The sequence below is a fragment of the Melanotaenia boesemani genome, chromosome 8, assembly GCF_017639745.1.
Source record: "Melanotaenia boesemani isolate fMelBoe1 chromosome 8, fMelBoe1.pri, whole genome shotgun sequence".
In the NCBI taxonomy this organism is placed as follows: domain Eukaryota; kingdom Metazoa; phylum Chordata; class Actinopteri; order Atheriniformes; family Melanotaeniidae; genus Melanotaenia; species Melanotaenia boesemani.
The window spans coordinates 9,516,504-9,534,061 of record NC_055689.1 but is presented as its reverse complement, the minus strand read 5'-3'; the positions used below and the strand labels follow the sequence as shown (position 1 = coordinate 9,534,061).

General features: G+C 37.4%; 1 protein-coding gene across 1 annotated transcript; it reads right to left on the bottom strand.

Annotated features, from left to right (window-relative positions):
• Positions 1–258: 258 nt before the first annotated feature.
• anxa13l (annexin A13, like) lies at positions 259–12,192 on the bottom strand. The gene is made up of 11 exons (XM_041992656.1): positions 12,056–12,192; positions 11,378–11,453; positions 10,568–10,662; positions 10,311–10,481; positions 7,823–7,856; positions 7,463–7,542; positions 6,913–6,981; positions 4,565–4,666; positions 4,354–4,429; positions 4,088–4,200; positions 259–1,381 (listed from the first exon to the last, which is right to left on the bottom strand). The coding sequence occupies exons 1-11, from the start codon at positions 12,068–12,070 to the stop codon at positions 1,262–1,264; spliced, it is 951 nt and encodes a 316-aa protein (XP_041848590.1). The 5' UTR covers positions 12,071–12,192; the 3' UTR covers positions 259–1,261.
• Between the last annotated feature and the right edge of the window lie 5,366 nt (positions 12,193–17,558).

The following is a 17,558-nucleotide window of genomic DNA, read 5'->3' as shown; positions in this document are numbered from 1 at the left end:
AACACAAACTATATAGAACTTAATAACATAGGAAATCCCTAAATGGAAAATCTGAGCAATCACAATCAATTGTAATTATCATTATACAGTTTAGTGGAACACATTTTTATATTTTGGGGTCTACATATTAGAAAATATTTAAATACATCACTGATTAGCCTTTATTTAATCAAATATACCATTTTATCTAAAAAAAAGTATACACAAATAATACATTACTGCCCTCTAGAGGAAATAAAGAGAAAAAGTCCATTTTAGTGAGGTTTAAATTTATTAAGACTTGTCATATTGTGTTTTGTACAGACAGTGAACATCAAATGTCATTACAAGATTACAGTAACATCTGCAACAACACATCAATATATTACACTACTATTAATTACTTTTAAATAAAATGAGTCCACGTTACATACCTAATTACACACAGTGTGGCAATTTTTATTCACTGCACTTACGGAAACATAGATACAAATTCCTCAGTATAATCATTATACAGTCACTGGATTAAAATGGGAAATAGCATAACAGTTTGTAAAAATGTGAAAGCAAGGCAGCTTGTGAGATGTGATTGAATGACAGGAAAAAGTAAAAATCCCACTTAGCATACAGGGATGTGAGTACAAAAAGCCAGTAGTGAGTCTTTAAAACGTCTTTATAATACTGATATACATAATAAAATTTTTAATCTTCTCAGACATCAACAAATAAATGTGACAACTGGGGACTTTCTGTCACTTTTGCAGCAGAAAGTAAAAATTATTAAATACTGTAAAAGACGAAAGAAAGACAAAAACTTAGTGGATGATAAATGAGAAACATCTGTATGTATTTTATGTTAAAGGTTTTGAGAAAAGGTCAAAATGGTAGACTTGAGCTGAAATACCAACAGACTACCAAGACTTGGTGAAAATCTGCTTGGATAAATATGTGAGCATGATGCATAAGTTCCATAAGAGATCCATAAAACTGCCTTAATCTTACAATGACTGCAACTCCACTGTGTATTTCACTACATGTGTAAAGACCTTTTACTGAAATAATGCTCTTGGCTACAAAGTGTGTCTTAAAAAAGTTTACCACATGTTAACACTGAACTGTATAATATTGATTGGTTTTTGGTCCGTGCTGCAAAGAGAACTGACTATCTCTGAGAGGAGTAAGAAAGGCAAGAGTGAATGGGTGAAGTGGAAATATGGCAGACAGAGTGGATCATGTAGTGTCATGGTTAAGTAAGGCTAGAGGGAGGAAGGCATGAAATGTTTCAGTGCAGGATCTCGATCAGGAGGCGCTTAAAGTCTCCACCGCACTCAGAGTCCAGGGCATCTTTCAGAGTGACATCATACTTCTCCAGGTACATATCCTTCACTGTCTCCAAGTCAAACTGCAGGTTCACAACATAATCCTGTAAACATCTTCATTTTCAACACTGTGTTCAGATTGTGCCCCTATTCACTGACCCACTATACAATGTTAGCTTACATAGAAGGCCCACTGGGAATAAAGGCAGCCAGTTGCTGATGTATTTTGGATACTATTATATATTATATATTACTACTATATTACTACTATTATGCAGGTGTGCAGGTGTGCTACAAAATTTTGTGCCAGATCTTCACAATTAGGTGTTACATAAACAACTGGCAGCAGAATACCAACAAGCCACAGCTGAAGTGAAGGACAGCAGGTTTTGGAGAAAATTTGTAATTGACATGTCATTCCACAACACTCACATTAAACTTAAAAACATAAATCTGTCCACACCCTCACTGTTTTTAGTTTTCAGTATACACCTTGACACAAATGGATGGGAGCTGTTATTATATCATTTTCTTCAATATACTAATACTGAACTAATGCTACCCATAAAAGGAAATACGCCAAAACAAGTAATGTAAATATCTGCTTTTAGAGCCATGATGGCTTTTTTTATTCATCTTTGATTTTTTTAATTTTTAATTAGTAACATCACAATGTATCTACATATATTCTAAAAAACAAATATGCCCCTTATTTTCCTTATTTTATTAATAATTTCTAAAAAAGAAAAACTATGGTTCAGACAAATAAGAAGCTATTTTACTATTGATTTGTTTGAGGTTATAGGGCCTGAATACATTGTCTGTATTGGGGCTTAATGCACAAATACATGTTTTATAATTTTGCTGCCACTTGGGAGCAGTATCAGAAATCTGTTGAGCAATCTTTCTACTCTGCTGTGGAATAGAAAGAGGTCAAAGTGGACAAAGAACTGCTCTTTGATGGATTAAATAATTAAGATTGTCTATTTGAGCTATTTTCTGTACTTTTCACAATTTTTTTGTCTTTTTTCTAATTTATATGTGCTTTATCCTCTTTGTTATAGAATCCCTCCCTGTTTTAGTCAACTTTCAGCCAAGCATGAATCAAATGCCAGTTGGCTAATTGGAATCTAACCCATGCATGGCAAAAGCATCGAGGCAGAATTGACAACTTAGTGATGTTGTTATATTTAGTGAGTTTTCAGACCCCTTTAGCAACTTTTTTGTTGTTGTTGTTGTTTTGTTTTCAAGAAAGCGACTAGCAACAAATCTAGTGACTTTTCTGGTATTATTGGAAACTTCTGGAGACTGATTTTAAAGAACATAATTTATTTTTCTAAGTGAGTGGGTGCTGGGCAGACCCCTCCTCCATTCAGCAGCACCCAGAAAAGGCTTGGTCCTCATGCAGCTCCCAGCTGCTTTCAGAGCAGGAGATGATCATCTCTGTAATTTTAATAAAGCTAAAAAATACAAGAAAATATTGATAGAATGATTTTTTTAATATTTTATTATCATAATGCTGTTCTAACAAATGTTTATAGAACACCATCATTGCGCCGTTCTAAACATTTTTAGGTTGTCTTTTCATCTATTGTTGCCTCTCCCACGACATTCCTCTCTGCAGCAGCCTCCATTGCAACTATATGTACCAGGTTGATTATGCAAATTAGATTATGACATCATTTAGTGACTTCAAGCAACTTTTAGGACAGCTAATAGCTCCTTTTCTTAATGAAAAGTTGGCAAAAGTGCATCAGATGCTCTGTATTATTTTGTGTTTGTAGATTTGTATTAGTCTACTCTGAAGCTAGACTGTAGTGTAGTCTGTAATTTCACTGCTACTGCAGCTGTAGTAGCCTAAATGTAGCGGTAACAGTTCTAAGCTAGCTAAACCAATTTTAGCTTAGCTTGCTAATTGGTTAGCTTGTTTTCCTAAAGATATTAGTAAATTTCTATTTTTTTGAACACTGTTGTTTTGAACATAAAGTATTATTATTTATTTTATAAAGTAAAGTATTTAGCTAGCCTATTTTTTTCTTTTTAGTTTGTAACTCAAGCAACTTGCAATGATCCATGGTTGATCATGCAGTTTAGCTGTTAACTGATAATATGTTGTTCAGTTTTTCTGGAACAACATATCACATTACATTACATTTCATCATGACCTATGGTTTAAAGTTTCTTAATGTAATGTAATACCCCTTAAGATCCATGTAATAGAGAATTACGTGGAAATGAGGATGCACTCTTAGTCAATAACTTTTGCTACTCTTGCTAAAACATGACAAATTGTTTGTGTACTATGCGACAGAAAAATAGTTCTGGTTTAAATTTTGAACAGCAAAACAACATGGCTGACTCTCTTTTTGATTAGTGAATGGGTGGACAATTGAAATACAGCTCAAGACAACAGATGTTTTATCATTTCAAGTGGGGAATAGTCTGCTGTTGTGGTTGTTGGGTCATCATAAAGGTTTACTGGTGTACTAATAGAATCTCAACCATTATTAATGCAATTTACTACATCTGTGCTTCAAAGTGTGAAAAATCCTAATCCAGTGGTGAAAAAGGTCTGTTTCTCTGTTTAATACATACTAGAAGTACATTAGAGGTCATACTAGGTGGTCGTAGGCCTGTTGGGAAATGTAGGATTTGTCTATAACTAGTCAAGAATAGGCATTACCTAGTTAAAAATTTATGTTGCAATGATGAAAGCTATGTGGATTCAATAAAACTGCCTGTAATACTTCACTATAAATACACACTGGGCCACACAAACACACACTTGCCTCAGAACGGCCCATGATGATGCGAATGAGTGTGTCCTCATCGGTGCCCAGTCCCTTCATTGCAGCATTAAGGCGGCGAGCAAAATACAGCTGTGGGTTCTTAGCACACCTCACTGTAAATAACACACACACACACACACACACACACACACACACACACACACACACACACACACACACACACACACAATTACAGCAGGTTTTAGTAAGTTTTAATAACAGATCTGAGTTTTAAGTGACTTTTGAATGATTGTTCTTCTACTTACCAAGAGTAACGTAGCAATCCTTAAGAGTTCCTGTGGCCTCAGCATCAATGGTGTCCAGTATGTCTGTTCCTGAAAGCTGCAGAAAATGGCTTAACTCATGATTGTGCATAACATTGAGAACATCTAATATTACAAAACAGAAGCTGAATTCACTAACATAGTAAGAACAGCAAAATCAGTCTTTTCTTGCAACACAGACAATAATACATACAGACTCGTAGGCCTTAAAGGTAGCCTGTAGCTGCAGGTAGTTTCTGTGTGTCAGGATGTAGGTGAAGGTAGACTCATCTGTGCCAAACCTGCCCTCTCCTGCCTGATGAGTACACAAAGTGGGAAATATACATTCCAGAACATTTGTGTTAATATCAGTTCCTCTGTATATTCCCTCAAGTTTGGACTTTGAGGAAGAGTAAATAAACATGTTTCTTCAGAACGCCACCAAGCCTAAATGTATGCATGTATATGTGTGTGTCTGTATATGTGTGTATGTGTCTGCCTCTGTATCTGTCTGTCTGTATCCAAAACTGCCATCTGAAATTGACCAGACAACTAATAAACCAATAATATACAACTATATCCTGGTTAGGAAACATGCTAGCATTTCTTCACTGCCAAGCCAAAATGTTAGCATGTCTGTTATCATGAACTTACTAAATTAGTAAATTTAGATCCTAAAGCGTTATGTTACCAATTTAACTTTCAGTATTCAATATTAGCACCTGAAAATGATGTACAGTGCCTTGAAAAAGTATTCATACCCTTTAAACTTTTTCACATTTTGCCACCTTACAATCACAAACTTAAATGTTTTTTATTGAGTTTTTATGTGATCGACCAACAAAAGGTAGCACATGAAAGGTGGAACCAAAATGACACATAGTTTTAAATTTTAAGCAAATAAAAATCTGAAAAATGTGGTGTGCATTTGTATTCAGCCCCCCTGTGTCAATACTTTGCAGAGCCACCTTTCACTGCAATCACAGCTGCAGGTCTTTTGGGGTGCGTTTTCACCAGCTTTGCACATCTAGATACTGACATTTTTGCCCATTCTTCTTTGCAAAATAGCTCAAGTTCAACCAGACTGGATGGAGAGCGTCTGAAAAGCAATTCTCAAGTTTTGTCACAGATGCTCAATGGGATTTAGGTCTGAACTTTGACTTGGCCATTCTAAAACATGGATATTCTTAGATCTAAACTATTCCATTATAGCACGGGCTTTGTGTTTAGAGTCATTGTCTTGCTGGAAGATGAATCTCCTTCCCAGTCTCAAGTCTTTTGCAGCCTCCAACAGATTTTCTTCCAGTATTGCCCTGTATTTAGCTCCACCCATCTTCCCATCAACTCTGACCAGCTTCCCTGTCCCTCCTGAAGAAAAGCATCCCCACAGCAAGATGCTACCACCACCATGTTTCACAGTGGGGATGGTGTGTTCAAGGTAATGAGCAGTGCAAACTGCAAACAGGACTTCTTATGCCTTTCTTTCAACAATGGCTTTCTTCTTGCCACTCTTCCATAAAGGCCAGATTTATTATTTATTTTTGGACGATGGATTGAATGGTGCTCCTTGAGATGTTCAAAGCTTGGGATATATATTTTTTTTATAACCTGACCTTTCTTTAAACTTCTTCACAATTTTATCCATGACCTGTCTGCTGAGTTCCTTGGTCTTGATGCTGTTGTTCTCTAACAAACCGTTAAGGCCTTCACAAAACAGATGTATTTATACTGTGAGTAAATTACACACAGGTGGACTCAATTTACTAATTAAGTGACTTCTGAAGGTAGTTGATTGCACTGCATTGTATTCAGGGGTATTAGAATAGAAGGGGTTGAATACAAATGCACACCACACTTTTCAGATTTATATTAATTTAAAATTTGGAAAACTATGTATCATTTTCATTCCACTTCACAATTATGCGCTACTTTGTGTTGGTCTATCACATAAAATCTCAACAAAATATATTTAAGTTTGTGACTGTAAGGTCACAAAATGTGAAAAAGTTTAAGAAGTATGAATACTTTTTCAAGGCAGTGTATATTAAGGCCATCTTCCTTTGGGTATTCAAAGCTAGTTTTTTAAAATGACCATAAATCCTCTTCAGTAGCTCTAGCCATAGCAGCTCTGTGATACTATTCCACATATCAACATACTAACCTGAGAAAAATGGTTTAGCAGGTACACGCTTCATTTATATTCTCAAATATGAGGCATAAATCTTGGATTTGTACATTTGCATAATTAAATGAAGAACAGCATTAACTTGTAAAGAATATGGCCCTTCATTTAGAGCAGGAGTGCCCAAGTCGGGTCCTCGAGAGCTACTATCCTGCAACTTTTAGATGCATCCCTTTTCTAACACACCTGAATCAAATAATGTCTCGTTACCAGGCCTCTGCAGAGCTGGATGACGTGCATGAGGGAATTCAACCATTTCATTCAGGTGTGTTAGAGAAGAAACGCATCTAAAAGTAGCAGAATAGTAGATCTCCAGGACTGGACTTAAGCACCCCTGATTTAGAGGAATTATTCAGTACAGCCGTTGTCTAAGAACACACCTCAAACAAAGATGCAGCATCTTGTTCGGCTAAACCCTCATCCACCTCGTAGCCTTCATCCCTGCTTGCCTGTGGAAAGAGAAACAGGAAAGCAACGTCAAAAGGGATAAAATAAGAGGTTCAAAGGTGAGAAGAGGGGATGAGGGGAAATCTTACTTAGCTAACCCAAAGAGATTGGATTGCAAAAACAACATCAAGTACTTATGGAATTACATCTGCCCTACATCAAGGATATTTGAAGGATATTGAAGCTTATTGGAATGGCATTGAACATGAGTCACTTTCTTTGTTCTCTGGAGGAAGGAAAAAGACGGGAAGCACAAAAGGGTGGAGGCAGTGAAAGAACTGGAGATGCCATGGAGGCCCAAGCATGCTTAGCATGCCAAACAATCTGGCTACTGTCCACACACACCCACAGTTTAGAGAACAATTCTGTACGGCATTCCAACGGAGGAGGGGGGTCAAAAGTAAATATTAAGCTTTCTTCCAGATTAAAGCAACTAAATCTGAGCTTGCACTTTCTGGTTAGAAAGAATGGTCAGTTTTTTACCTGCAGGAGTGAGATCAGCAGGTTCCTCACATCTCCACTGGTATCATCCTCAATATCTGCCTCCAGGTCATGATCATTCACTGTAGGGGAAGAGTAGCAAGTACTTCACTCTGCTGTCAAAGTCACCAACAGATGTCTGTGTGGAAATCTGGATAATAATAGATTTTATTATGGGTGAAATTTGACTTCAGGATGGACCGAGTTACACAGACAGGAAGAACTGAGTCATTAAACCATGATGACATAATAACAGAATCACCATTCAGCAATTAGAGTGCTGCGTAAGAGGCCAAATTTCCAGAATTAAAGAAACATCAAATTAGAAGCTGCCTCTTATGACTCAGCTTGGGGAAAACCTACCTTGTACATATGCCTCCTTGTAGCTCAAGATGTCCTGCAAGGGAAATAAAAATGAGGTTCTGTAAAGCGAACATCTTACAGCATAGAAACGGCATCACATCTGGGAAGAAGGATGTCAGTCACACCATCAGTAAAGAGGCTGCCTCTGTCTCGTTTTTATTTATTTAAATGACACTTTAAATAATAATAATAATAACACATTTTATTTAAAAGTGCCTTTCAAAACACCCAAGAACACTGTACAAAAGAACATTAAAATAGTTAAAAAAACAACATGTACAAAACAAACATTAAAACGGTTAAAAACAATAAGTACAAAACAAAAGAAAACAGAACGGAGGACAACATAAAGATGGTAAGTGACTAGATGGCATAGGACTGTCTGAACAAATGTCTTTTGAGTTGTGAGTTGAAGAGCGGAAGAGAGTCTATGGTATGGATATCAGGGGGAAGAGAGTTCCAGAGATGGGGAGCAAAGCGGCTGAATGCTCGGCTCCCCATGGTGATGAGACGGGCAGGGGGGACAAGAAGCGGGAGAGAGGAGGAGGAGCGAAGTGAACGATCGGCGTGGCAATGTGCAGGAGATCAGATATATATGATGGGGCCAGTTTGTGGAGTGCTTTGAATGTAATGAGGAGAATTTTGAAGTTAATTCTTTGTTTTACGGGGAGCCAGTGAAGTTGTTATAAGATGGGGGTGATGTGGTGAGTAGTAGGGGTCCGTGTAATGATGCATGCCGCAGAGTTTTGGAGGAACTGCAGTTTCTGGAGGGATTTATTGGAGAGACCAAAGAGAAGAGAGTTGCAATAGTCAATCCAGGAGGTAACAAAGCTGTGGACGAGGATGGCAGTGGTGTGGAGGGGTGAGAGGGGGGCGGAGACGAGAAATGTTTCTCAAGTGAAAATATGCAGACAGGGTGATACTGTTAATGTGGGAGTGAAAGGAAAGAGTGCTGTCGAGGATGACACCCAGACTCTTTACCTGAGGGGAGGGAAGGACAGTTGAGTTGTTTATGGAAATGGGAAAACTGTTAGATTTGGAGAGAAGTCTAAATTAGACTTGTTCTTTATTCTGACAACAAAATGCACTTGTAGGATGTTTACAAAGGCATTTAATAACGTCTCTACAGACCAAGGTTTTATATTATTTTATTTATATGTTTGTATTCATTGTATTTATATTTGTATATTTATATTTCATTGTATTCATATTTTAAATAACTTTTTTTATCCATTTATAACTTTAATAAAAAAGGCTTCACAGATTATGATTGTGGTGATAGTCATTAATTAGCTGATGACCTTTTTTTTTACCCTTGGATTAATTATCCTGTTATAAAGTATTTTATTTGCACTTACCTCTAGCATATTGTTTTTATTGCACTGCTGCTTTGTGCAATGATGTGTTGTGGCTGACTGCCACAACTGGACCAGGAATGAAAACTAGCTCTGGCTAAATCCCAAGCATTTTACATGTATGATGTATGATGTGCATAGTCACTTACCAAAAAAAAAAAAGGTTTAAGTCATATTTATATGACAAACTCCAGCTTGTTTATGTAAACAATTAGTCTTTTACATCCTAGAGTGGGTTTATGAAGTTCCACAGGATTTGACCAATACTTTTCATCTTATAAATTCTTCATTTAGCTAACAAATTAAGCAGCACTGCATTTATGTTCACTGCTATGGAGATGCCAGCCAGCACTCTTAAAGAAAGATGTATTTAAGCTTTCCACATCTTCAAGTAAATAAGGCAATTTTCTGCTTCTAAATTCAGACAAAGCTGAATTTTATGTTTTCACCCTTAAACATGTCAGAAACATGTAGTTGCTTTGGATGGCATAATATTTATTATTATTTAAACTTGTGAGGTGTTAGAGCTGTGTTTCCATAATGGGCTTGTGCAGGGCTCGAATTACACCAGAGTTTTTGGGGGAGCCTTTGTTGGCCGTGCACTGTGACTTTGCACATCATGTGCATGCACATATATATTAGAGTACAAAAAACGCCCTCTGCTGCTACTGTATGCAGCTTGTTTAATCAGAAAATGGGATGGAAAGTTCTTTTAACAACCACAAAAGAAAGCATGTAAAGTGGTTTTTGTTTGGACGCTCACAGCAGGAACAACAGTGCTGTCCACTGTGCTGAAGGAAACAGAACGGCTCACTTTTGGGGATATAATTAATTAAGTATTATTAATAAAAAAATAAAACACAAACCTTACAAATAATCACTATTCTTTTCAAGACACACACACACAAATAAAAAAGATGTAGCCTGAAAGTGAACTTTTTTTAGGGCTCCCCCTCAAAGTATCAGTTGAATGTCTTTAGGGGAGCTCCTGTGCCTTCCAAGCTCCCCTACCCTCATAATTTGAAGCTTGGGGTTGTGCACCCAGAGATGTTTTGAGTGAGATTTTATTGTGACCAAAATTATATTAAATCTCCTGTTAGATAATTCATTTATAATACAACCTCTTGACACACCTCATTTGTGGCGGTGCACAAGATCTCGACCAGCACGGCTTCGTCCGTACCCGCCCCCTTCATGGCCTTCCTCAGTTCCTTGGCGAAAAAGACATGTGGGGGGTCCAACATGGCCACGATGGCTTTTTCAAAACTACCGGTCAGCTCTTTCTTCAGTACTTCCTCCAGCTCCTGTAAAAAAGAACACAGAGCTGGCACGATTGCTGGTTGTGTGTTTGAAGAAGAGAAAACAGAGAAGCAGGGAGACAGGTACTCACGTCGTCATACTTTTCAAAGTAGGCCTGTTTGATTTCCACGCGCTGAGCTGCAGAGCGATTGGCCAGGATTTGGATAATGGCCTCTTCATCTGTGCCTGGAAAAAGTGAAGCAATACTATGTAAATGGCTGATTTTAGAGTCTTTCAAACACAGTACAATGGCTTAAAAATCATAGTAATTTCAAACTGTTACTAGACACATAGAAGGCTTAATGAAGACAAATTAATATTGAAGAATATTGTCTCTCAACAAGGACAACCCTCTGATAAAATGGCCTCCAGTTGGTGGCATTAGTTTCAAAAATTAGGCCATTATCTTTAGAGGTTTTTTTGTTTGTTTTGTTTTGTTTTTTTCCTGAAAATGATTTAAAAAAAAAATAAAACAGCTGGAGACCTGTTAAAATTATTACAAAAACAACAACATATATGAGTAATGGCTCAAGATTTCATCACTGTTTCATCATTGTAAATAAGAAGAAATAACTAATATAATGATAATCTAAAACAGATTGGCTTAATTTACTGGTCTGCTATCAAATTAATAAGTTCTGCATGCTTGTATCTATAAATTATGGCCATCATGGTTTAAGAATAAATGACAAAAATATTAGTTATCACTGTTTATGAACCCTCACTCTCCTCTGATTTCAGATCAAATAACTGATTTATTGGTTGGGGAGAATTTTATTGGGTGGTCAGGTTTCCATTCTGATAGTATAATTATAAAAGAGCCACGAAAGATAAATGAATAGGAGAAAAAAGCATCAAACTGCAAAGTTACAGACCTAAAAACTAAGTTACACACACTTACCAAAACCTTTACATGCTTTTCGAATAGCTTTTATATCAGCTGTGACATCAAAGTCCTCATATGGGACTATGGTGGGCTGAAGAAGACAACAAGAGCAGTAAGAAGACAGTAAAACCTTAAAGTAAATAAAATCAATGTAAAATATTTAATAAACGCTTATTAGAAAATTGGACTGGTACAAAGCTGCAACTCTAATGCTCTGAACTCAGACTAAAGGCGAGGTCGTCTAATTGGATTAGTTTTGATGTTCAGGCTATAGTCCCCTGCAGGAGCAGGGTGTGTGAGTGTGTGTGATCGCTGAGTCATGGAGCAGCAGCATCATGCAGCCTCCTCTCCTCACCCACCCTAACTTTCATACAATGCGGCCTTATTGATCTGCCTGCTGCGAAATTCTCCGTTTTATCCGCTGATGCGCACTTCCTTTGCTCGAGGTAACTGCGCCACTTCCATCAGAGCCAATACCGCAGGAAAACAAGCAAATGATGATTAAAAAAAGCTCCTTTGTGATACTTTACTGAGCTTACCGCTTGTTCATTTTTAGGACTCTTTTGTTTGTTTGATTTTGGTTAACATTAATCCGCAAACTTTTTAGACCTAAAACTGCGCATTTACTTTTATTTACTCTCCAACAAACAGTTTGTTTCCTTGTCAAAGTCCGATTAGATGCACTTTTCTTACCTGCACGTTGCCCATGTCTTCCCAGCTGATCCTTGCTGTAAAGTGGAGGTTAAAGCTGCTTTGCCTGGCTGTGTGCAGTGGCTGATGTGACGCTGTCAGAGGATGGGGCTGCTCCTGCAGGGACGCAGCCCAGCGTCCGCTGCGGCAGGGTGACGTCACCGCCGCCAACAGGATGAGGAGGTACCAGACGGCAACTCCGGCAACACCAGCTGGCTGCTACTGTGTATTAGTCATTAAAAAACTGGTTCTGAAAATAGTTGGAAGTCTTGTCTTTTGCTCAGATGCAACTTGGCAAACCTGAGCTGTGCTGCCATGTTGATTTTAGACAGAAGAGGCTTCTCCTACAAGCCTAACTTGTTCACAGTGGTGAAGCTAGACTTTTATACATGGTGGGTGGGGAAAATGGGTGGGGAAGACTTTATTAGGGGGGCCATATATGAGGCAGAATGTAGCGCTTGGTGTGATAGTAGGGCAAACAGTTCTTGCTTGGTAATGGTAGACTGGTTCAGTATAACTTGTGTGGCTAGCGCCATGTTGGAAGCTCTTGGAGATGCTGTTATTTATTATTTCTTTCTTGGCCTGACCTGTGTCCTTCCTCTTCACAAATAGTTAGACATATTTAAGCTGTCTTCATTTGTATATCTTCCCATACAAAATACTTCTGGTTACAGGTTTTGTTCAGATTTTCATGCCATATCTCACTTTATAATCAGCTAGCAGCATTGCTAGCCACCTGTTAAAATTAAACTGACTCATGTAACGCTAGCTTAGTAACGTACTCCTTTTAGTATCTTTATTATTTTCAGTTTAGTAGTGCTGCTACGTAGCATCATGCTAACATCTGGTTAACAGCATTACATAACATTAGTAGTTGTACTTGCACAGGGACAAAATCTCTTCCAGAAATGTGCCTTATTATTAAAGGATGACTAATAAGGAAACCACTCTAAAATTCACTTTAAACTGGTGTAGTGACAAAGGAGACATTTCTGTCCTTCTCCAGTGCCCTGTCAGTGTCCTCGGGTGTTCAGTCAGATTTCAGAGGTGGCCAGTTCTACCCTGTTCATCCATCTAGATCCACTCCTGCTTTGTTCCCCAGGTTTCATATTCAGTCCAGTTTAAGTCAGCTTTATTTGTATAGCACCAGTTCAACACAATCACCTCAAGGCACTTTTACAGACACAGTCCATTTCAGTCTAATTCATTGTAGTCAAATTACAATCACATTAATTTTCTGAATATACACAGGGTGGAGGGCAACAGAGGAGAGAAAAAATGCTTTAATAAAAAAAAAAAAAACTTCCAGCAAAACCAGAAGAGTGCTCAGAGGACAAGAAAGAGAGGTCAACAAGCACCATAAACCTGAGAGAAACATAAGCTAATGACAATGATAATGTTCACCTTGCTCTGTACAGTTTAGTGAAGTAAATGAAAAATATGTTATTAATCCCAGAAGAAAATTGTAAATCATTGTACTTTTGTATATATGCTAAATTATTTATAGCACTTTAACTTACAGTGAGCTTAGAATTGTGCAGGCTGTTGTGAGTGTCTACAGGCTGAAATTCCTGTTGTCAGACAGTTTTTTGTTAAATCACACTTATTCATGAATGAACCCACCTTTTGGGCTCATAAACAACAGCATCACTTTACATCATCTTTGCTTCAGTGTCAGAATGAAGCATTCACTAAGGTAGTCCTAGTCAGGTTCACACCAAACAGGAAAGACTATTTAAACCAAAATACAACAATTTATGTTGATTTCATTGGAAGTTGAAAATGGCCGCTCAATGTTAACCAGACATCTGTCATGTTCTCTAGCAAACTTTTATTTGTCTGTTTTGTGCTAAAGAGTAAAAAACTTTTTCTTTTATATCAACCTAATTCAGGTTGATCTTATGTGGTATCCTTCACACAGTCTGGGATTCTGTGTCAGTCATTTTTATCTGGACAGGCCACTGCAGCACTGACTAGTGTTACCATCTATGGCTTCTGCTCTTCTTCCTTCTTACTGGAGATGATTTGCTCCATAACAAACTTTTAGTTGCTCACCAATTTGCCAGTTCCCAAATTTTCAGCTCTCTTTTAACTCTTCTGTTGACTCTTTTCCATAAGGAGCTTTCATGCAAACATAGACCTGGGTCCAAAACATAGAAGGTTCTGGCATGCACTAGTTTCCTAAAAACGATGATGTTACATAGGGTTGATGCACTTTTAAATAATTCGACATTAAAGTGGCGTTGCACAGGAATGTACTCACATCAGTAAAAATGCGGGTAATAAAAAAATCTGTAAAAAAACTTCAAAGTGCTTGAGGTTCTTATGTCTGATGCTTAAAGAGATTTTGATGTAACTTAGTGCTGTAACAGTGCATCATGTCTTACATTTAATGTTGCCGTTGTTCGGCCACAATCATAAAAATATTATCATATGCAATGTTACTTGTACCAACAGCTAAAAATGTATGTAATGTGGTGAAAGAGCTCAGACTTATGCCTGAGATGTGTAGGGGCAGATGAACATGTAGCATAAAGGGAATTTTTGTCCTTACAAACACATTAAACAATATCTCAGTATTTTCTAATGTGTTTGTACAGCACCGTGCAGAAGTCTCGATTCACCTTGAATTTATTTTTGTTTTTCTTTCCAGCTAATAAACTGTTGATCTCTTTATGGTTTTGAGTAAGAATCTTTCAGATACCTTCAGGTCTTTCAAAGTTTTCCTTGCTACTTCTTGGGGTTGATTCTTTTAATGTTTATGTGGAAGGGTGGATGTCAAGAAGTCATTCTTAAGGAAGGGAAACATGGAGAAAAGACAGGTATGCCAAATGAAACAGGAAACTGGACTGAAAATCAGTGGCAACAACATTGTTGAAGCAGTGTGGAATAAATTTCACAGAGAACAGAAGAAAAGGTAGCTAACATCCAAAGAAGAGCTTTGGAAAGTCGTTCCAGAGGTTTGGGAAACTATTCCTGTGGACTACCTACAAAAATAAGAAGGTTTGTCTAAGAGGGTTCAGGCTGTGATGAAGCTGTATTTCTTTCTCTTCCTTTAATAGACAAAGGAACAACTTTAGTACAGGTCTGTAGAGTGCTGCTCTTTTGTGATTAAAACTAATATATTTTATTCTATTAATTAATTTAGCTTGATTATAAGGAAGCTGAAGGAGACAATTTCAGTTCCATCTCAGGCATAAACATGGACTGTTAACACATAGTAATAATTCTCTTTTTCCACTTGAGGGCAGCGATGCACTAAATGAAAATAACAGTCAAGAATTCAACTGAAAATCAGTGTGAACTGGATTTTATAGAAATATTTAATTCATGATTGAGAACATTATTTACTGTATGTACATGCAACACAGTATGAATGTACAGTATAAATAATCCCATGTGGATGCTACAACAGTTTGTAACTTTACTGTATTACAAGCATAAAATACATATAGTGGGCAAATTATGATGGCCTCAAACCGTCTGGTAGAAAAAAATGTGAAGGTTTTAGAGTGGTTACGTTCATGTCACGTCCAATGCATGATAAATACATCGAAATCAGAAAAACCCCACGTGCTCAAAGCCCTCTCTATCTCATAACATATGCAATGATTATTTTATGCTTTCAGGGTACATTTAAGTGGTCCCCGTATCATCACTGTCATGCACACACAACCATAATAATAATAATAATAAAGCTGAGCAGAATAGTGTGTGTGATTGCACTGGCCCTGCTTTTAGTGGTGGGTGACAGGACAGAAAGGCTGTTGTTTGTTGTTGTTGGATACAATGCTGAAATGATAAATTACTCATGTTCTGTCAGAGAAAAAGTGGAGCTTTGGTCATGCAAGTGTTTTTAGAGCTTTGAGCATGTGCAATGATTTTGAAGAAGGGTGCATTCAGGCAGTTAAAATGGGCAAGTGGGGGGACAAAATGCATTATTCATGTCATTCAATATAGGCAGGCTCGGCTTTTGGTCCTTGAAAGACTTTGCTGCATTTGTAGATACACCAGCCTGCCATGAAAGAGTGTCTGTTTTCTTTCTTTTATAAAAGATGGGACGTCCAGGCCAAGAGGAGCTTGGCATACGGCAAAAAAATATCAGCCTAATGGATATTTCAGTGCTGCTCAGCTGCAGCTGCATGTATGTTTTTCACAGCAATGCACATCATTTCAAAAGCATTGTGTTTTATATAAGTAGACAAATACTGTAGGCAACAACATCAAAAGTTCCACTGTCATATCTGAGTACAAGTCGATCAATAAACATGTAGTCATTTGATTCTTGATAGTTTTACCACATGCAACGGCTTTTTTTCCAGAAAAAAACACACTGTACATGAAGAACTTTCACTTGAGTGTACAGTTTTCCCTTATTTACCTGCAGCAGATGCCTTTATTTCCACGTTTCTCTCATCTAATAGATCATTTCCATGCTATTAATTATGTATTTGGCCTAAAAGTAAGGCATCCCAGCTGAGTCTGGGGTTTCCACCCTGCCCCCACCTGCTTTGTATTCGGCATCTGTCAACACTCCAGTTGTAATTAGAATTATTGAAGGATTTATTAAATAAAGTGAGGTTTTCTACTTTGAATGACTTCTTTATGAGTTGGGTGATACATAAAATTAATCCAGAAAATGCATGATGTATTTATAATAGTATAATAGTAATAGTATATTTTAGATTGTTCAATCCCTGTATAATACACAATTTTTAAAGTTGCGTGGCAGTCTATGTGGCCTAAAATGGAGTTGAAACATAAGCCTTTAGGGAACTCTTAAATGATCCTTCATTTGCTTTAGCTATGGTGCATAACCCCTACATGAAGACATTCAAGGTGAGTTACAGTCATGGGAAAGGTGAAGGAGTTCCCACCAAAGCTGAGAGAGGAAGATTATTTAATCACACCTCAAAGGTTTTGGGTATAAGAAAATTTCCAAAGTGTTTAACATTCTAAGAGACATCATCAGTAGCATTATAAGGAAGTTTAAAACTTTTTGAACAGCTGTAAACCTGCCTGACTGTGGAAAAAAACCTGAAATTTCATTAATGGCAAATTTTATCAGTGGCAGCTATGAGACTAAGAATATAGTTGCTTTTTAACTTTGCATTTGTCTAGACAACTGGCTCTGCAATGAAAATGATTGCTCACTTTCTTGTGCACTATGATTGTTACCAGATGGTTCCACCAGGGGGTGCATTACAGAACTCAGACTGGACAGAGTTGCTAAATTTGTAGATGTACAAACAAAAAAATAGAGGAGGTTAAGATTTGGTGCATTTTGAGATCATGGCAGACAAAAAAAAAAGAGAAAACCAGCAGCAGTAAGGTAAATGGTAAGTCCATTAAACCAACCATAACATGACCTTTCTTTGAAAATTTCCATAATTTTTGCTGTTGTCCTGTAACCTTACATCCAGTCACTATACAGCCCATCCTGGTTGCTCACATATTGCAGATGCAAATGTGTGGCATTAATTTCTGAAGATGTGTACAAAAAATT